The sequence below is a fragment of the Coregonus clupeaformis genome, chromosome 17 (genome assembly GCF_020615455.1).
Source record: "Coregonus clupeaformis isolate EN_2021a chromosome 17, ASM2061545v1, whole genome shotgun sequence".
In the NCBI taxonomy this organism is placed as follows: Eukaryota; Metazoa; Chordata; class Actinopteri; order Salmoniformes; family Salmonidae; genus Coregonus; species Coregonus clupeaformis.
The window spans coordinates 11,066,334-11,086,476 of record NC_059208.1 but is presented as its reverse complement, the minus strand read 5'-3'; the positions used below and the strand labels follow the sequence as shown (position 1 = coordinate 11,086,476).

At 43.2% G+C, this 20,143-nt stretch overlaps 2 protein-coding genes across 6 annotated transcripts; one reads left to right on the top strand and one right to left on the bottom strand.

The window, feature by feature from the left end:
- Window positions 1-340: 340 nt before the first annotated feature.
- On the bottom strand, window positions 341-5,482 carry mrps18b (mitochondrial ribosomal protein S18B). Its single transcript, XM_041901949.1, has 7 exons — window positions 5,377-5,482; window positions 2,293-2,455; window positions 1,968-2,065; window positions 1,681-1,749; window positions 1,475-1,541; window positions 1,116-1,175; window positions 341-964 (listed from the first exon to the last, which is right to left on the bottom strand). Exons 1-7 carry the CDS (start codon window positions 5,455-5,457, stop codon window positions 768-770), a joined length of 735 nt encoding a protein of 244 aa, XP_041757883.1. The 5' UTR covers window positions 5,458-5,482; the 3' UTR covers window positions 341-767.
- A 502-nt stretch (window positions 5,483-5,984) lies between these two features.
- LOC121586580 (serine/threonine-protein phosphatase 1 regulatory subunit 10) lies at window positions 5,985-18,989 on the top strand. Of its 5 annotated transcripts, none has more exons than XM_041903382.2 (17): window positions 5,985-6,032; window positions 6,205-6,502; window positions 10,650-10,763; window positions 10,957-11,043; window positions 11,279-11,466; window positions 11,703-11,786; window positions 12,090-12,230; window positions 12,496-12,604; window positions 12,923-13,026; window positions 13,589-13,710; window positions 13,848-14,166; window positions 14,546-14,792; window positions 14,944-15,019; window positions 15,273-15,518; window positions 15,747-15,870; window positions 16,018-16,407; window positions 16,643-18,989. In XM_041903382.2, the coding sequence occupies exons 3-17, from the start codon at window positions 10,657-10,659 to the stop codon at window positions 16,804-16,806; spliced, it is 2,508 nt and encodes an 835-aa protein (XP_041759316.2). In that variant the 5' UTR covers window positions 5,985-6,032; window positions 6,205-6,502; window positions 10,650-10,656; the 3' UTR covers window positions 16,807-18,989. The 5 variants fall into 5 exon arrangements, with proteins under 5 accessions (XP_041759316.2, XP_041759314.2, XP_041759315.2 ...); XM_041903380.2 differs by having other exon boundaries at window positions 13,848-14,187; XM_041903381.2 differs by having other exon boundaries at window positions 12,923-13,047.
- Window positions 18,990-20,143: the final 1,154 nt, after the last annotated feature.

The window sequence follows — 20,143 nt, the reverse complement described above, 5'->3', positions numbered from 1 at the left end:
TGAGCTGTTCTTGCCATAATATGGACTTGGCTATCTTCTGTATACCCCCCCCCAACTTGTCACAACACAACTGATTGGCTCAAACGCATTGAGAAGGAAAGAAATTCCCCAAATTAACTTTTAAGAAGGCACACCTGTTAATTGAAATGCATTCCAGGTGACTACCTCATGAAGCTGGTTGAGAGAATGCCAAGCGTGTGCAAAGCTGTCAAAGGCAAAGGGTGGCTATTTGAAGAATCTCAAATATAAAATATATTTTGATTTGTTTAACACTTTTTTGGTTACTACATGATTCCATATGTGTTATTTCATAGTTGATGTCTTCACTATTATTCTACAATGTAAAAAATAGTAAAAAATAAAGAAAAACCCTTGAATGAGTAGGTGTGTCCAAACTTTTGAATGGTACTGTATAACAGATTATTAGACAGATTTCTCATGGATGGTCCATATAGTAGCATGTACTGTACATGAGCTGATATTGTAGCCTGGGAGGAGAAGGGGCTGGAATTAATCTTTGATGTGTTTTAGCAATTGTTTTCGTAAGACAAGAAATATGAAAGGCAATTTAGCTTAAGGTCCAAAAACAAACACTGTCTAACAATCATGCAAAACCAATCAGATTATTTTGACACTAATTTGAGGCGTTATATGAACAAATGTGCTCTACTATGTCCAGAAACACCTAATTAAATCCTCATACTTTCACCATATTTCCTCTGATACACCCTCATCAATTTCAGATAGACCTTGTAGGTCTATCGCATCTATTTCAAATAGGCCTTATAGGTCTTCTTGACTTTAGCCACTTCAGTCTCGTCTGGCTGTATGGTGTGGTACCACCGGTACCAAGGGTCACCAGAGGTCATGGTGGGGGGAGGAGGGGTTGAGCCCACTGCGTCATGGCAGTTGGAGTAGTCCTCTCCTGAGAAGTCCACATGAGGAACCTGGAAGGGTAGCAGCCCTGGAAAGAATATGGACAATGTACTGTAGAGAACTATATTTTCTGTTTTGGTGGCCTTGTTGAAGCACTGTGCTGGTCACAAAAATGCAATTCTCCATTATTACTGTAGCGCTCTAGCATTCTGCTCCTTAGTCACAGAGGCTGAACTTACCATGGTCTCTTGCAGCGCCAATTGCCTGATTGAGTTGCTTTTGCTGTTTCTGACACACTCCTGGATAAAAATGTAGAAGAACATAATATAAAATGTGGCACTTTGGTTACCTGAAACCTTGCAAAAGGTTTTGGTCTTGGACCAGATGTTAACTTTATGCAGAACTGTTTTAATCACTGAAACACCTATTGGCAGCCTCTCAGTTTCTTGTGTGTCAACTATGTGTTAATTAGTCAATCAAATCAAAGACAACTTATTTCGATGAAACCGGCAAGCATTTAGATAGCACCTGCTGAATTCAGCATGGTTGATTCATTCATAGAATTGTATACATATTAGATAAATTGAATATATCTTACCTGTCCGTGTGGGGTCATACACAATGCCTGTATTTGGACTGATGAACTGTTGCAGTAGCTTCACATTCTGCAGGAAGACAATGGTCCATTGATTTACAAACAACATTTAATAGCCTGTTAAATCAACCGAACAAAACCAATCAAATGTAATTCCATCTAATTTTCCATCTCTCGTGTGTGTGTGTTCCATGAGTGAGAGACCAGACCTGATAGTGGATGATGACGTTGGAGTCTCGACAGATTGGACAGGGGTTCCCACATATCTTGTCTCCTCTCTGATGAAAACAAAACAGAAATAGTGTTGAGGTTGCAGTCACATCTGTTTGTTGGAGAATATAATAATAATATGGCGTTATATAGCCTAATACAGAGCAGACAGCATCATGGTAGACATCCTCTGATCATCTGTGCACTCCCCAAAGCCTAGGCAATAGCTCGGAGAGCTGCCACAAGTCTCGGTCAAGGTTTACAGAACCACCTCTGTTACACCTACAATGCAAGTCTTGCGTGTCTTCTGAGGGGGAATCCCTCCTTTGTGGTTCCTCCTGTAGTCAGACCACACTGGACTGGTTCCATAGAGCTCTATGTACTCTAGAGATAGGAGAGGTAGACGGATACAAAGTCAATGGTCACATATGGCTGCATTAACAGAAATTCATTACACTATTCCTGGACTATTTGAATGGAGATTCTCCATTGAGCATGCTTTTTAGTGCAGGATGCAGAAGTAGACAGTCTGGGTCTGCAGAACCATCCCTTAAAAAAAACAAAAAAAAGCAGAGTGCGTAGTGTAGATATTCAAGCTCTAATCTCCATACCTTCGCTCTCCAGGTAGTCCCATGGTTTGTCCTTGTAGCGGGCAAGAGCCTCCACTGCCTCAGCGGCATCACTGTGGATCTCAGATGAGGCTGCAGTGCATAGAGAGAGGCTGGACTGCACACCTGGAAACACAGCCTGTGTCCAAAGCCTGACAGGTAACCTCTTTGGAAGATAGAAACAAACACACCCTGTGACTGTCAGTCAAGTCATCATCAAGTATGAAACTTGCAAATCAGTGTACTGTACACAAGACAACGATGCTGATCATTTTGCATAGTCTGGTTCTGTGAAACACAGGGGCGGTGTGTTCAATAGGGCGATATGGGCGACGCACTGCCAAACGGGAAAAGGAAGGGATTTTTTTTCTAATCAATTATATCACGGCAACAGTAGTTATCAGTGTTGTAATCTAGACGTGTCTGGTCTGATCTGCCACTAAATGTCCAATCAGGCTAAAGTCGTGCTTCAAATGGCCACCCCCCCTTTTTGGGCGATTTCAGTCAGGTTGAAAATCGCCCAGAAGTCTGTCATAGACTCCCATGTAAAATCTATTTTTTTCAAATTTCAGAGCTTTCAATACAATCTCTATGGGTGTCTGAGGGCTTGCACTTACGCGCTTTCGTCATACGTAACGTAACCATGAACGTAACTAAGAAAAGACCGGGTAGCAGCCTCAATCAATTCACTACTACTGTAAAAATGGCTAGCCTTCAGTGCAACTCGATTGTGTCTTTGAAAGAAGTTCCTTTTTGTCGGCGAACAAATCAAGATAAATTGGCAACGAAACAATTAGGACCTCCCAGATCAAATTTAATAATTCAACAGGTTTCTACTAAAGGCGGAAAGTCCTACACCCGAGGATTTTCCAAAAATTGGTACTAACGAAAAAAGAACATTGCCACTCAACTGGATGAGGGATACAGGCTAGCTGTCCGCCGCCACAACGATGAGGTTAGTGTTGATAATCACAAGTTTACTGGAGAACTGAGACCAAGTAGAGACTTTGGACAGGGTGGATATGGTATAATAAAGGCAGTTTATTCAGAGGTAAAGATATCTGGAATCGCGTGCACGGACCCGTTCAGTCAAACTCTTAGGGAGCTATACATTAAGCCCCATTACTTACCATATCAGATAAGAGAAATTGCTGCAGCTACATATATTTTACATCCTGGCCCTACATAGTTCACTATTTGCATCACTTACCAAAATATTACATGTGGTCATATATGCTTGGAAAGTGGAGATGCCATAGAACGTCAAAAAAGTAAACATTGCTGGAGACACATTGCCGTTTTGGAGAAGACATCGCGTTTGCTAGCGAAGAGATTTGTTGTGGCAAATGAACTTGGGCTGGGAATTGCCAGGAACCTCATGATAAGATATATGCATTGCGAGTCTCATGATTCTATACGTATTGCGATTCGATACTGTGATTTTATTGCGCACCATATGTCTGTTGCAGAGGGATCAGAAAGCCATGAGAACGAGTTTTGATCAGTCATGGAAATAAAAGTGCTGAAAACAAATTGGCTCCCAATGTGAAAAGATTGAGAACAAGCTATGAAGGAACAATAATGGTGTTTTGGTGCAGGTACAGCCAACTAGCGCTAAAATATTGTGATATTGTCAATACAGTATATCGTAAAGTATCACTATGTAACTCGATTTCTTTCACCCCAATCCCTCAAATTAACGGTAAATAACTGAATTGTTTGCCCCACATTTAGCTAAGATGATTAGCTAGCCAGCTAAAATGTTTTATTTAGTTAGCAGTCGCATCTACAATAGTTTACTGTCAATAACATGTCTCCAAAAATGACGTGGTGTCTCCAATTGTGTTGACATTTGACAATTGCGATGCGCATCCATGAGTATCCACTTTCTGTAGCTCAGCTGGTAGAGCACGGCGCTTGTAACGCCAAGGTAGTGGGTTCGATCCCCGGGACCACCCATACACAAAAATGTATGCACGCATGACTGTAAGTCGCTTTGGATAAAAGCGTCTGCTAAATGGCATATTATTATTATTATTATTATTATTATCTGAAGAGAGCCCCCGAAACATTGTGTGCAGACATTTTATGCAATAAATGAAGTAGGTTGAATCTAGTAGTTCTGATCTTCTGATTGGTCCTGATGAGTTGGGCGAGGTCCCCTCCAGGCTACTGTCACTGTTGCATTGGCTCTGAGTCGGGTTCTCTGTCTTCAAATGTTCAGCCTAAGAGAGGGGATTTTGTGTGTGTGTGTGTGTGTGTGTTTAACAGTGATGATGTGTGTGTGTGTGCGTGTGTGTGTGTGTGTGTGTGTTTAACAGTGATGAGTGTGTGTGTGTGTGTTTGTGTGTGTGTGTGTGTGTGTGTCCTCAGAGCAAGAACTCGTGAGTTGGAAGAACTGAGAGGCCTATGGCGTGGGTGTTGTCCTTGGCTGACAAGATAGGACCCTTTTGTCCATTGTTATTGGATAGGAACAGAACTTATAACCAGCTCCTGACCTAAATAGATCTTAGCACAACATTTTACTCAACATATCATATTCCATATTCACTATAACAAATATATTTACTACGACATTAGCAAGAACCGCCACATCCTCAGCCGGCTAATCCAGTGTGTGAAGTTTTGCGGAGTGTTTGAGTTAGCTTTGCGAGGCAAAGATGAAACTGAGGGCTCCACCAACCCTGGTAAGCCAACACTTTTGAGATCAGTCAATAAATGCTTCTGGTATTGACTTATATGCTGCCCCTGTCTTCATGTTGTTGCTGGACATATCTTTTTTAAAATGTGTTTAGGTCACCTAAATCATCAGAAAAATTGCCCCCCCTGAGAATTTTTTCAGGAGCCGCCACTGGTGAAACATATTACTGGGGTTGCATTGGATGATGTACAGTGACTATGCACAGTGCACAAAGTCAGGTATGTTGCTAGCTCTGTAACTTAACTAGCTGGCTAGTGTTTATTAGCCGACGGTAGTTCGGTCACTGTTCATGATCTGACTTTATCTGTGTAACGTATTTGTAGGTGTACAGCAGATGTCCTAGCTTTTGCTTATCTGACGCACTATATAAAATAATTGTGAAATACCTTATTCTGCCGAATATTCTGTAAAAGCAAAGGGCTCACACGGCATAAAATCCTTCCAATGCCTGGTATGGATGCTGCCATTTTGCCTTTCACAACTGAGGGTTGAAAGGTTACAGGTGAAAGGGGGAGTAGTACATTATTTATTTGTGTGCATGGCCAAAGAAACTCATTTTGGACTTCAAGGAAATTATTTTATGAATTTTACTTCATTATTAATTTCGTCATTTTAAATTAAAGGGAAATGTTTTGAAAGTGTCCGCGGGTGTGGCAGGCTGCATGCTCGAGTGCGTCGCAGCCATTTTGTAAAAAATATTACAATCGAATTTATACCGAAATGTGATATTATAACTCAGTACAAGCGCTATATTTTGTGAGTTAACACTGACAGTGATTCAAATATGTTTAGATAAGCAACAATAGACTTGGGATGTGAAATAAATTCACAAGAGAATGTACAAAACGTGTGCAACGCCATCTTTCTGTCATTGATGAACAATGAAGGTCGTTCTACAATAGCGCGTGACCAAAAACTCCATTTTGTTACCATGAAAACCCCAGAATGCGCATGCTCGAACACGCTAATGACGTCAAAAAACGTCACAGGGTATAAAAACCAAGTCCCTCCCCTTCTAGTTCATTCCTGGATTTGTTCTGAGGTGAGTAACGTCAAAAGAAATGGTACTATTTTGAACAAAAACAACTGCGCAATTATTCATTGACTATAATCCATCATAAGAAACCTCTTCCAAGATTCAGGTTTGTATGAACACAAAGAAAATAAGTGAATGTATCTTAAATGTGTTTTTCGTTTTGTGTGCTCTTTTTCAGGTCTTTTGTCTCTGAAGAGTGACCGTCGAGGACTTTGAACATCCTAATTCAAAAATCTATTTTTTTTTCTTCAAGTAATGGACATTTGATTACTATTTTTGCCTCCAGTTTGTTCCAGAAGGAAAAGCTAGCTTTTAGCTGCCACAACCCCGCCCATAAAACCAGTTTTTCCAGCCATAAGATTGTTAACGTTATAAAACATGACGGTTAACGATATAAAACTGATGTAACAAGAGATCTGTTGCTGTAAAGCACAATATAATATAGTTACCCGAGACGCTGAGGAGAGGTATTTATAGTAAGTGTTGATTTTCAAACCAATCTGAACCTAACGTTAAATTCATTAAATTAGAAATTGTTTAGTCGTAGCTAGATTTAGCCTAGGTCTGCTAGCTGGTCTACGTACGGGGCTAACTAGTTCTTTGCAGCGAAAGCTAACGCGTTAGTTTATGAGCTCACACAGGAAAGTCTGCGGAGTGGAAACGCTCCGTTTCTTTGTGTGTGAGACGGATCAAAGTAAACTATATAACAAATGTTTAAGCTAATCATAAGCAATCTATTCATAAAGATTGCCGTAGGTTTAGGTAGGAAATATTTTTACCTATGAATCTGGATTTTTTTATGTTTAAAAAAAATATGCTGTATTGATAGGGGAGAGATCCTTGGAATTTACACCTACCGCAATCTATACATAAAGATTGCTTAGATTGAGGATTACGGACTACACTGGAAAAATGGGTTATTTGTGGTAGTTGTTTGCTACGCATGACATTGTATCGTCGATATCATTAGAGCAGGAAATACATTTCCCCAGGTGTCCGATATTTATACGGCAATCTGAGGATAAAGATTGCAGGATGGAAATGTTAATTCGAAATATTGTACAAGGCAGACCGGTTTCGTTGGAATTACATCAAAATGGCGGGCTCGTTGTCGTTTTGTCCTTTCAGAACACTCGAGGCAATAATGGCTATAATGTTTTTCTGGAGCGACAGTCAGTAGTTGAGTTCCCTGAATAACGGAACGAGTTTCTTCTTGATGTGTCGGTATCGCATTTGTAGCGGTTGTACTTCGCTACCTTCCGTTGTTTTTTGTAACTAGTAAATGATCCTCCGGCGGTGCTAATGTGTCAGTAGGCTAGCTGTGTTGTGGCGGATGTAGCTGGCATACATTGTTCTTTATGTTCTCGAGGCTGTGGCAGCCACGAAGCAGTTAACAAAAGAGGGCAGGGCCTAGATGAATTTTCCGTGGATCACGGGTTAGTCTCCCCCTCCGTCCTAAACCCCCCTAGCCAGAACTAGAGTCATTGAACAGGATCGTTATTCTAGGGTAGGGCGTGCAATGCAATGACCGATGCGGAGTTTGTCTTAAAGGGCTGCCGACTGCGTGATATTCGATTATATAACTACCATCGTCTGAATGAAAGGCATATACAGATTAATTTCATTATCTACAGTCTGTTCTTTCCCAATGTATTTTCTATTTATGACGGTAGTAATTTATTTTAGGAAGATCTGATTAGTGTAGGATAACAAAGGCTGAGTAGATGTATGTAATTAACCCCATAGGACAAAATTATTTATTTTATTTAGTAATGATTGTCAACCAGGGATAAGGCCATTTTATTATGTAAACAAAAAATCACTTGGTATAGGCAGGGCTTTGAGCTATTGTAACAGAAGGATTTGTTACATTCTAGCTAAACGATAACGGGTGTTACTCTTCAACTGCATTGCCATATATTTGAGTAAATACACCAAAGCCATTTTATGTGTGTATGAACATTAATTTACTTGACATCTATTCCCCCATTGAGTTGTTCTTTACTAAGCTCATGTCTTACCAATAACTTATTTCGATTGACTTTGTGTGCATGTGTAACAGTTGTGACATTTTCAGGAGTTGTGTGTTATGTCCCGTGTTGTGGAGTTCTGAGACTATATAAAACTTCTACTACAACAGTTAAACGGGTAAGACAACTGATTTCCTCACATGACATTTCAAAATGAAATACTTGGATATTATCCATGTAATACTTGGATACAGTAATTCAAAGTATATGATAATGAACATAGTCAAACCACATTATAATGAGCTTTAAAATATTAACATGATAAGCATTCAGTTCTGCATTGAACAATGAGGGGGAAAAGCATGCTGATGGCCTAAGTCCCGCCCCTACTGTACGTGTTATTATGATTTACATATAGATTGATAGTTTGAGCAAGGCTAAGCAAAAAATCTAATCATATTTTACAGCAATGGTTTGATATCTTAGTGGAGCTTATATTGCGTTTTATACGTAGATCCATCCCTAGTCACTGGATCCTCAACTGAGGTCGGTCTAGTGTTCCCTTTATATGGCACAGTAATGATGTGGGTAGCACAGGTTAACTTGTTATTTTAACCACCCACTTGTACTTGAGCCAATCTTCTGCTCAGCTTAAGTATACATTTGAAATATGTTAATAGCCAACTTAAATGACTTTAGTTTAGTGAATTTATGACTGATTTTGAGATGTGTGAATTTCTTTTGACCACATTAGTATAGACATGTAGTGTGTGTGTGTGTGGGGGGGGATTGAAGCAAGTGGTAGTCATTGATAACGCTTCAGATGAAATATTCCCTTTATTCTAATGTTAATCATAGGCAATTAATACACTGCTTCCACACTAGTCCTATGAACTTTTAAGGGATGCATGTGTGAGATCAATCACTTATAAAACCAATACAAATAACTTTAATATTACTATAAAATAATTATTTATACTTACAAAAACAAAACAATTGTTAAATATTTTCCTTTAGATAACTGAAATTAATAGTACTATGTATTTGTCATAGAATAGGCTTTTTCTGTGCTCTGTTCAACCACCTGTACTCCTTGGGTTCCTGTGCCACCTGAGACTACTGGTAATATGACTGCACCCTTCTCTGTCAGTGAAGGAGCTGGTCAGTCATTCCAACCTCCAGTTTAGTGCACGGCAAGCCTGAAACTGAATACCGGTAGGCTTTCAGTTTGAGGGCCTTTTCTGTGTGTGTGTGCCTCAGTGTTTAGCTACCAGTATGTGTGTTATTAGTAGAGGGGGAAGCTACCCAAAGTATTTTTCACCCACACTCAACAAACACGTAGGCTGTAACATCCTCTTCCGTTACCAGGACAGCATCAGTAAAGTATCCAAGTTTCCACAGCTCTCATCGCCTTTGACATTTCTATAAAAACATTTCTAGAAAAGAAAGTAGGGAATTCAATAGGTTCCTCAATGGGATTATGTTTCTGAGAATAGAACAGTACAAGTGTGTTTTTTACAAGGCTGCTGCTCATCCCAACAACTAACTTCCCCTCCACTGTAGTTTGTAGGCCTACTGGTTGTTTTGCTCATATCCAAGCCTAATCATCTGTTTTTATTTGCACTTACCATGAACCTGTTTAGGTTGTACATATTATTAAGGCAATTGTGAATGGAAGGTTTTGTTGAAACTTGTTTGTAATGTTTTAACTTTCTGTTGAATAAAGCAGTTACTTGAATGTATTGCTGACCCTTGGGGGAAGTCCACATGAACCTATTCTAAACTACAGCCCAACCTGTCATTTTCTAATATAATGTGTTGTTGAACTGACTCCTTGCATATTTCCTCCCTTTCTCTCTCTCATAGTGTTCTATTGAATTACTGACACAGAAAATGAACTAGCAGCATGACCTACCTATAAGCAATATTTGTATTAGGCTGTACCCAGCTGTCTTAGAGGAAGCCTTACAGCAGCTACAGAGAGAACAGAAACCGTAGGCTCCATCTGTCCTCCCTTCTTCTCCCTCCACTATGAGGATAATCCACAGAACTGACAGATCCAGCCCTCAGAGAAATGGAAATGCAAATACTTGAAGAATGAGGCAATACATCAGTCAGTGAGTCATGGTGTTCACTGCAGTATGGAATTTGGAATGCGAAAGCAGTACTGAAGCTGAACAGTAGATTTGGAGGGGGTTAGCTGGGAATGTCACTGCCCCCCTTTACTTGTTTTGACAGATTTCAGTGTGACTGAAGATCTATCAATGTGGGTGATTTGACGTAGGCCCCTAGGCCATTGCGGTGTTGCTCTAGGCTTTGTGGATAGCAGGAAACGGTGCAAACTGCAGTTTGTTTTCAGTCGTGGTCGGTCGTGTGGTAGAGAGGAGTTCGGAAAGGTCTTATGGTTTAGTACCTGTGTTGAATTGTCTGTAAAGCCATTGCTTTGTGCAGGATCTAGAGAAGAACGGATGGTGTCTGTTCCAAGGATCTCTCCCAAAACAAAGTGTAATCTGACATGCCTTGAAGAACCATGCAGTGCAAACATCACTTTCGCTGCATATTAAAAGTGATAATAACAGTGACTGTTTAGTAGGCACCAGAGTTCTAAGGCGATATCCTGTATGTTAAGTGTGTATGTCTCTTCCTCTCTCAGAGCGGAGATGGCGGTGGGCCCGGTGGACCCCAGAGAGGTCCTGAAGGGAGTAGAGAACCTGCTAGGGAAAGATGGAGAACTCCGCAGCCTGGAGGGAGTCACCAAAGTCTTCAGGTAATTAACACACTGCCATTTAAAAAAAATGTATGGCGTGCTTTTGGCCTTATTTTGTAGTTACTGTTTACTGTGTTTTTCATAATTATTTTAACATTATTTTGAGTTGTCTGTGTAGAATGTAATGGTAGCATAGTAAATCTCCTGTCTTTTGTTCTGATTGTCAGCTTCCTTCTTGGTCTTTTCTCCACAGTCTCATGAAGGCCTCTCACAAGATGGTGAGCAGGTGTATGTACCTGAATATCCTACTGCAGACCAAGTCCCACGACATTCTCAACCGGTAAGATCTACTCCCATCTTTTGTTCTTCATTGATCAACCTTATTGGCTTATGGTCTGGCTGGCTTGTTTAGTAACTTCACTATGGAGTTTTCTCTGCCACTGTGCTGCTTCTTGTTCTTTGGTGGGTTGTGGGTCTAGGCCAGGTTACTGTAAAGCACTTTGTGACAAACCTGTTGTAAAAATTGGCAATTGAAGTGGAATTTGATTGATTGACTGTCTCTTCTCTTCGTCCAGGTTTATCCGAGTGGGAGGATACAAGCTGCTGAACACGTGGCTGACCTACTCCAGGACCAGCACCAACACCCCCCTGTTACAGCTCATCCTGCTGACGCTGCAGAAACTGCCCCTCACTGTAGACCACCTGAAACAGAACAACACTGCCAAGCTGGTCAAGCAGCTCAGCAAGACTGGAGAGACTGAGGGTATGTTTTTATACAACTTTCTTTTCCCTGGTGGTTCCACCCTCTCTAATACACTGAGCTGACTAATAGACCTCTGTGGAACAATTAGTTAGCATTTTATTTGTATCTCACTTCCTCACAAACCCAAAGCCAAGACAATAGAGTTCCATAGTGGTGGTATCTGTGCAGTAGATGTCAATTGTTGAATGATAGTGATGATGTTGATGTGTAACTAATGGTGTGTCTCTCCCTCTCAGAGCTGAGGAAGCTGGCCGCTGGGCTGGTGGATGGCTGGATGGCTACCATCCGCTCCCAGAGTGTCTCTGCCACCTCTCCTGCAGGTAACTGTTCCTCTCCTCCTTCCCTTTCCTTCATGCTCTCCATTGTTCCTTCTTTTCCCCTCTCTTTCTCTCACATTCACTTTCAACCTCGGACCCTAGTCCTGTGTGTCTCAGTTGGTAGAGCATGGAGCTTGCAATGCCAAGATTGTGTGTTCGACTCCTTCGGAGGACCAGTATGAAAATGTATGCACTCACTACTGTAAGTCATTCTGGATAAGAGCATCTGCTAAATGACTAAAATGTCCTCTTCACTATAATCTCTTTATGTTTACATAACGCCCCGTCACTCTCTTTTTCTCTCAGATAAGAAGCGGAAGAAGGAGGAGGGGAAAGTGCCAGTCCGAGAAGTGAAGGCAGCTGATGTAGGGAAGGCAGCAGAGGAGGAGAAGAAGCGGGAGAAGGCCAAAGCTCACGCTCCCAGCCATGCTAAGATCCGCTCCATAGGTACACTACGCTTCCCTTCACCGCCATCTTGTCAAACTACACTCACACTCTGTCCTCACAGTTTATCACACAAAAGTTTAATTTACAAAATATGATTTTGTGTATAAGGTTATTGTCCTTCAGTAGAAGACAGGCCACAGTAATATGCAAAAATGAAAAAGTCATTATGTTTCTGGCTGTAGAGATGAATCTCCTGCTGTTGCTAAAGTGCTAGATGTAGTACTATGTAATGACCTGACCCTGTCCTGTGTGTGTTGTCTTCCAGGCCTGGAGATGGATGCTCCCACCCCTGTCCCAGTCAAGAAGCCCCCTGTGGCCCTCCAGCTGGGGGACAAGTACAACATCAAACCAGCCCAAGTCCTCAAGAGACCCAGGTAAACAACACAATAACATCCATGTCCAAATTGTGTATATGTGTCGCCCTCCTACGACTTACCAGGCAATAACAGGATAGACATTGCATAACCACAGAATAACGCCACTGCTCAGTGCTGCCCCATTGGGGGTTAATCTCAAGTACTGACCAAACCTGTCTTTGGCAGATGTATTTGCCATTTGTAATGAATATATTGGAATTATTACTCACTCAACCTCTCATAATAAAAACACGACATTTTCTTATCTCCCTCTACCTGTCTGGGTCCTATGGAGTAAAAACTAACTTGTGTTTCTCTTGTCTTTCTCCTCACCAGTTTTGGTCCTCTGGACGCTCCCCCTGTGGAGAAGAAGTACAAACCCCTCAACACCACTCCTAACCAGACCAAGGAGATCAAGGTGAAGATCATCCCAGCACAACGTAAGTCCTCAACAGAAACAAGTATGTACCCATCTTTTTGACCCATTCACTGCATGTAGTAGATTAGATCTAAACCCTCAACAAGTAGATTAGACTACATCTAACCCCTCAAAAAGGAGTAGATATCAGGGTTGAGGTTAATTCCTCTTCACTTCAGGAGTTAAGTGAAATTCCCATTCCAAATGTCCTCAGTACTTCTCTATGAGAAACATTTGGAATTTAAATTTCAGTTTAGTTGCTGAAATGGAAAGGAATTGACCTCCACAACCCTGGTAGATACCAACACACTGTTGTATATGTTCCCCTACACTATATGTATTGCAACGTTTCTTCTTCAAACTTGGAACATTGCAGTAAACTTCAAGGGAGCATACCCAACCGTTTCAGAGCATAAACAAACATTTCTGTTTCTTTCACATGCCATGTGTTGTTTTGTTCCCTACCCATCAGAAATAGTGTGATGTGCATAGAACACACTTTTAAACCCATCTCCCCCTCAACTACCACAGCATTATGTTGACTGTTAGTGATGTCACTAAGAGACCTTCCTTTCTCTCTGCAGCCCTTGAGGGTACAGGCTTCCTGGATGCCCTAAACTCTGCCCCCGTGCCTGGCATCAAGATTAAGAAGAAGAAAGGGAAGGAAGGTAGAGACCCCAAAGCTGTCTCTCCCACGTCAAACAAGGTAAATGCATGACAGACAGACAACTCCTCGATCTCAACCACCTGAATCTATGGGAAGGCTGTGCAAATGGAATTGAGTATTCACCCATCTCTCTCTCTCTCTCTCTCTCTCTCTCTACCTCCCTCCTCTCCTCTCAGCCGTGTCCGTTCGAGGGTAAAACCCCCTACCTTTCGCCTCAGGGCGGCGCCAAGCCCTCGTCCCCAGAGACCCAGGTGGCCTCCACCACCCCTCCCCACGAGGTCCCAGTAGACCTGGAGCAGCCCGGCACGCCTGTCCCTGCTGACGACCCCGAGGCCATGGACACGGGCAGCGAGAAGCCCAACGCCCTGGCTGAGCCCCGCGGCGACGAGGAGAGTCAGCTGACTAAGAAGGGCAAGAAGAAGAAGAGCGTGCGCTGGGCCGAGGAGGAGCAGCTCAAAGAGTACTTCTACTTCGACCTGGACGAGACCGAGAGAGGTGAGAGAACAAAAACTAACGGTAACTTCATTTTACATTTTTTTGGTCGGTGTTGTGTGTAATTGCACGTCAAACTGTGGTTGTATAGTCAAACTAGGCAGTTGCCAATACAGTAGCTAGCTAACTGTACAATAAAGACATGCTATACTCTTTACTAAGTTCTGTTAAATGAGTCTTTGGACAGGGATGTGATTTTCCCCTGCTTTTTTGTAATTTATCCTCCAAAATAAAACATTTAAAAATAGACCTATCCCCTAGTCAAAATTCAGCATTTTCTGCCCGTCTATCTTGTCCTGATCACATCTCTGTTGGGTGTCACAGCTAACTCTTCTCATTCTCCACCTCTCCTTCCTGCTCTTCCGTCTATCTCCCTCTCCAGTCAACGTCAACAAGGTCAAAGACTTTGGCGAGGCGGCGAAGCGCGAGATGATGATGGACCGCCACACGTTTGAGATGGCAAGACGCCTGTCCCACGACTCCATGGAGGAGCGGGTCCCCTGGAGCCCCCCGAGGCCCCTGGCCCTCACCGGCCCCCTGGTCAACGCCGGGGCCAACAGCACAGAGAGACTCGCACAGAGGGACCGTGAGACTGGCATCCTGCAGGAGATTTTCCTCACCAAGGAGAGGTACGTATTCACAGAGAGAGAGAGTGTGTGTGTGTGTGAGAGAGAGCAGTATGGTTTAAAATGATATGGATTTCTGTAGCCTAGTGGGTTACCAGGTGCTCAAAGTGCCTCGCATTGTATTGGGGAAACTGACCTCCTGCCTCCTCCTCAGTGTTCCTGACAGCCCCCATGAACCAGAGCCTGAGGCCTACGAACCCATGCCTCCACGCCTCATACCTCTGGACGAGGTGAGATGTACTCTTTTCTGTCAATCACTTTGGTGCAGTTCGAAAGATGTGTTCAACTCCAATGAATGCACAACCAAAGGTTTTGAACATAAAATAAGAAGCATTACAAGTTATTAGTTTTTACTTTTGTTCTAAGAGTTTTGCATCTGAAAAATACGGCAAAGTGATTGAAAAATAACCTATAATACATAACACACCCAATGCTCCAAATATCCTCTATTTGTCCAGTGCACTAACTCCCTCTCCTCTCCAGGACTCAACCATGATGGACGACAGCTACATGGAGCCCATGGACACGTCGTCCCAGCCTGGCTCTGGCGTGGGCCCCGGGGGTGTGGAGGGCTCCAAGCTGCCGCCCGTCCTCGCCAACCTCATGGGCAACCTGGGGGCCAACAACCTGTTGGGCAACCTGGGTAACCTAGGCAACATCGCCCAGGGCACGCCTGGTGCCCCCGCTGCCCCCTCCGTCAATGTACAGGAGCTTCTCACCTCCATCATGGTAAGAGATATAGCTATGAAAACATTTTCAAACATTAACTAATCCTGTTTTTGTAAGATTATGATTGAATGAATTCAAGTATTAATGCGTTGTCTACTGCAACTGTTTTAAAACAGAACTTCTGGAAGTCCTGTAACCAGTGTGTGTATCTGTGATGTTTATTTTATTCTGTCTTCATGATTTGGGTTAACTTCTCTCTCTCTTTCTCGCTCCCTCTCTCTCCTGTAGGGAGCTAGTGGTGGCCAGTCTACTGAGGACCTGATCAAGCAGCCAGACTTCTCTGAAAAGATCAAACAGCTGCTGGGTTCTCTACAGCAGAACCAGGGCCCCCCCACCGGACCCCCACCCGGAGGTACACACACCCCTTCCCCTCTCTCTTCAGTTCTCACACACACTTATTCAAGCCAACAAACCAAGTATTCTTTCATTTCCTCCTACTCTTAACTGTATATGACTATGTGTGGTAGAATGATTAACCAAGTATCTCTTTCCTCCACAGTGAGCCAGGGCCTGTTGGGCCACGGTCCAGGCATGAACAACATACCCAACATGAACAACCTCAACATGGGCATGCCCATGAACGGAGTGGGGTACCCTCCTGCAGGCAAGCCCCCGGGCCCCGGAGGCCCCCACTACAACCACCCCCCGCCCCCACACAACCACGGACCCCCCGGCTTCAACGCCAACCCCCGCATGATGGGGCCCCCGCCGACCCAGGGCCACGGAGGAGACAACGGCAACTACTGGGGGGACGACTCGATGAGGGGGGGGCCACACCGGGGCGGAGGGGGCCACTTCCACCGCGGGGGCCGAGGGAGAGGAGGGGAACAGGTGGGCTTTAGAGGGAGAGGACGAGGGGGTCCTAGAGGAGGACACAACAACATGGGAGGTGAGTTGAATTGAAAGGGAATGTCCCTTCTAGTAATTATATTTCTATGTTAGAGACATAGGGCCAGTCTGAAACGACACCCTGTATTGCCCATGGCTGTGCCCCATAGTAGTGCAATAACAATAAAGACTAAGTTGATTTGTGTTTGCCATCTTCTAGCCTTGATGCAGTCAGTACAGAAACGTTGGGTTTGTTGTGTACTAACTCTGTTATTTTTCCTCTCTCCTCCTCCCAGACATGTCCAAGAGGCCAGTGTGTCGCCACTTCATGATGAAAGGAAACTGCCGTTACGAGAGCAACTGTGCTTTCTACCACCCCGGCGTCAACGGTCCTCCCCTGCCCCCCAACCACCCCGCCCACAACCAGTACAACGACCACGGACCGCAGCACGGGCACTAGACCACCCAACACACCACGGACACCAAGACGTGACAATATCATGTTATCACCACTAGGTGGCAGACCTCTGAATTCATGAGCTGCTAGTTTGGTTTCACCGCTGGGACAGAGGGGGCAGAGCGACAGATAGCCCACCAGGCTAGAAAGACATGGTGAAAGACAAGCCCAATAGATGGTCAGATGTGAGAGACAGACAAGGCTGTCCTGCTGCCTTAACAATTGCTCTGCTCTGGTCTGGTGATTTCAATGTGATGCTTCTGCGGGTCTGTAAAGAAGCAGTTCCACTACTGTTCTCCTGTGTGACTGGGACTTTGATATGAGGACTCCCCAGTAGCAGAGGAAGATACTGACTGTACAGGGCAGAACCAGACATTTCTCTACTTCTTCCTCTCTCCACACACCAACCTAAGATGTCCGGCAAGAAATTCTCGACTTCCTACAGTCATTTGTTTGCCCTGCTCGCTCAAACTCCCTCGATCAGGGATAGAAGACATTGCTTGTACACAAGGATACACACACACACTCATGCCCTGGCTTTGTAAAGGTACTGCTATAGCTGTGAGATGATCATTAATATGTTTATATAGATGTTTTATTGTGATCATATTTAACACTGTTGCTTCAGGTTGATGATGTACAGTAACCACACACTATGACCACTGTGACTATTATGGTTGCTGTCTGGCACTCTCCCATATAGCCTATCAGCTAGCCCTGTCTTACGCACTTGTCTCCTACATCTTTATCTGATATTTCAATCAGCTCTGAGCTAACAGGTCAGCAATGATCAAGATAGAAAGTCAATAGAAACATCTCCAGGATCTCCCCAGTATTGAGTCAAACTTCTTTAAGCTAAATGATCCTCCCTTTCTTCCATCATTCTGCTCTGTAGTTGTGTAGTGTCATCCCTGCCCTGGGTGTCCCTATTGGACCACGTTCCTCAGACAGACAGGATCTGTAGCCAACCTTCAGCTCCAGAATGAATCTAATCCCCGCCCTCCCTCCTGAATGAATGTTGCACTGTGTTCAACTGTGGTCCCTCAAGTTTTCAAACTGTAGTCAGACGTGGCCAAATGACAATGTTCAGTACACCATTTTAGAACCTATTTACGGCCAAGTGCGATACATGAAAAACATGCCACTTTTTCTACCGTAGGATTTCTACAGAAAACAAGACAATGAATGTGAAGTTGACCAAATAATGAGAATATTGTTTGATATTTGCAAAGTTCCCCATAGGCAAGAGTTATCAGTTAGGAAGCACTTTAAAAAGAAATATGGAGGCCAAATCCAAGTTGTGTTTTCACCAGACAGCCTGACTGACAGGACCTAACTAACGTCTAATGTCCCTCCCTCCCATCACACTGCTTGTGCAATGTTCTACTACTATCTAGCTCTGGCTTTAGAAAGGCCTGCCTCCAACATTTCCCCTCCAGAACAAATGAATGAAACAGTATTGAGAAGAGAACATTTAACAGAACCGCCCCTAGATGAATGGCCTACGCACTGAACGAACGAACGCTGCCTGTAGGCTACGTGTTGTTTTCTACTGGTGGGTATTAGTGGTCAGCCTATCACAGGAGAAGGAACAACAGGGAAAAGTGTTGCTTGATTTGACTGAGCCTTTTTACCATGAAGAGTACATTACAGTGAGTGAGGGTTTTCCTATCTGAAGTTCGGGTCTAATGGAAGCCTCTGTGTGTGATTTATATTTCATCAACTCTATAACATGTACCACCGAGCATATCTTATCTTTCATGTGACAATCATGATGGTCAAATGTCCCCCTGTATGCCCCGTGGCAGAAACACAGTCCCCTTATAAGTTTCTTCACACACACAACTGTATTAGCTTGTATTGGCTTCAGTTGGGTGACGTGTGTTCGGTCAGTGTTAAATGTCCAACGGGGTAAAACTAAGGAATCATTCTCTGGGTCAACTAATTCAAAGTGTTTTCTGTGAAAACAGTGGCCTTCATGTCTCTTGTGGGACTAGAATTATGTCATGTTTTTGGTTGGATTTATTGTTTTTATTTTGATACGATACTGAGTTGGATCTCTCCAAAATGAGGTCCATGTTTTTTGGTTAGAAATGTATGTGTCTGTGAATGCATACACGCATTCATTCACATATATACATATTATGAGTATTTTGTACATGTATTAATAAATGTCCTAAAATGAATGTATCTGGGTTGATAAGTGTTATTTTGAGGTGTGAATATGAGATGTCCTCCATTTAACGGTTTTGTTTCAAGTTCTTATCTAACAAGTGTTTCATAATGGAATTCTTATCTCAGTTTCTTTGAAGATGACTGCCATTATTTACATTTTAAAATATTTGGAATATCAATGAAAGTTTCAGATAATCAGAAGACTCTTATAAAGGAACATACAAAAGTTTCAGGGGAACTTTAAACATTCTTAAGCGTCATCATGCACATTACACATCCTAATCCACGCTCCTACGTCCTATGACGATGGTAGTGTATGGTAGATCCGTGTTCCCAGGGCGAGGCTAGTGACAGGTGGCCCAGGTGGCAGACAACTCAATGTGTGATCAGGAGTGGCTTTAACCATGCCCTCCACTGCAAATATTGACTTGCGGACAACACAGGAAGGAACAGCGAGAAGGATAGACAGCGCCTTAGGAGCTAAAGACACCTCAGCATTCTGAGAGGGAAGTAAGGGAGAGGGAGGGTTAAGGACACCTCAGCATTCTGAGAGGGGAGAGAGAGGGTTAAGGACACCTCAGCATTCTGAGAGGGAAGTAAGGAAGAGAGAGGGTTAAGGACACCTCAGCATTCTGAGAGGGAAGTAAGGGAGAGGGAGGGTTAAGGACACCTCAGCATTCTGAGAGGGAATTAAGTGAAGGTAGGGTTAAGGACACCTCAGCATTCTTAGAGGGAAGTAAGGGAGAGAGTGGGTTAAGGACACCTCATCATTCCGCTGCTCCAACATCCACACTAGAATTCATGTCGGCCTGAGTTTGTCTGCTGTGATAAACTACATAGACCTATCCTTCTGCATTTCAAAGATGCTCTTATCCAGATCAATAGCTGCAAGTAAAACCCTCAAAGTAGCCGCTGTTTGAATAACACGTACACTGAGAAAACGAAACACTAAGGACACCTGCTCTTTCCATGACAGACTGAGCAGGTGAAAGCTATGATCCCTTATCCACTTCAATCAGTGGACACAAGTATTGGTCTTCACAAAGTTCGCTGCTTCAGTGTTATGAGATATTTTTGTCAGATGTTACTATGGTATACTGAAGTATAATTACAAGCATTCCATAAGTGTCAAAGGCTTTTATTGACAATTACATTAAGTTTATGC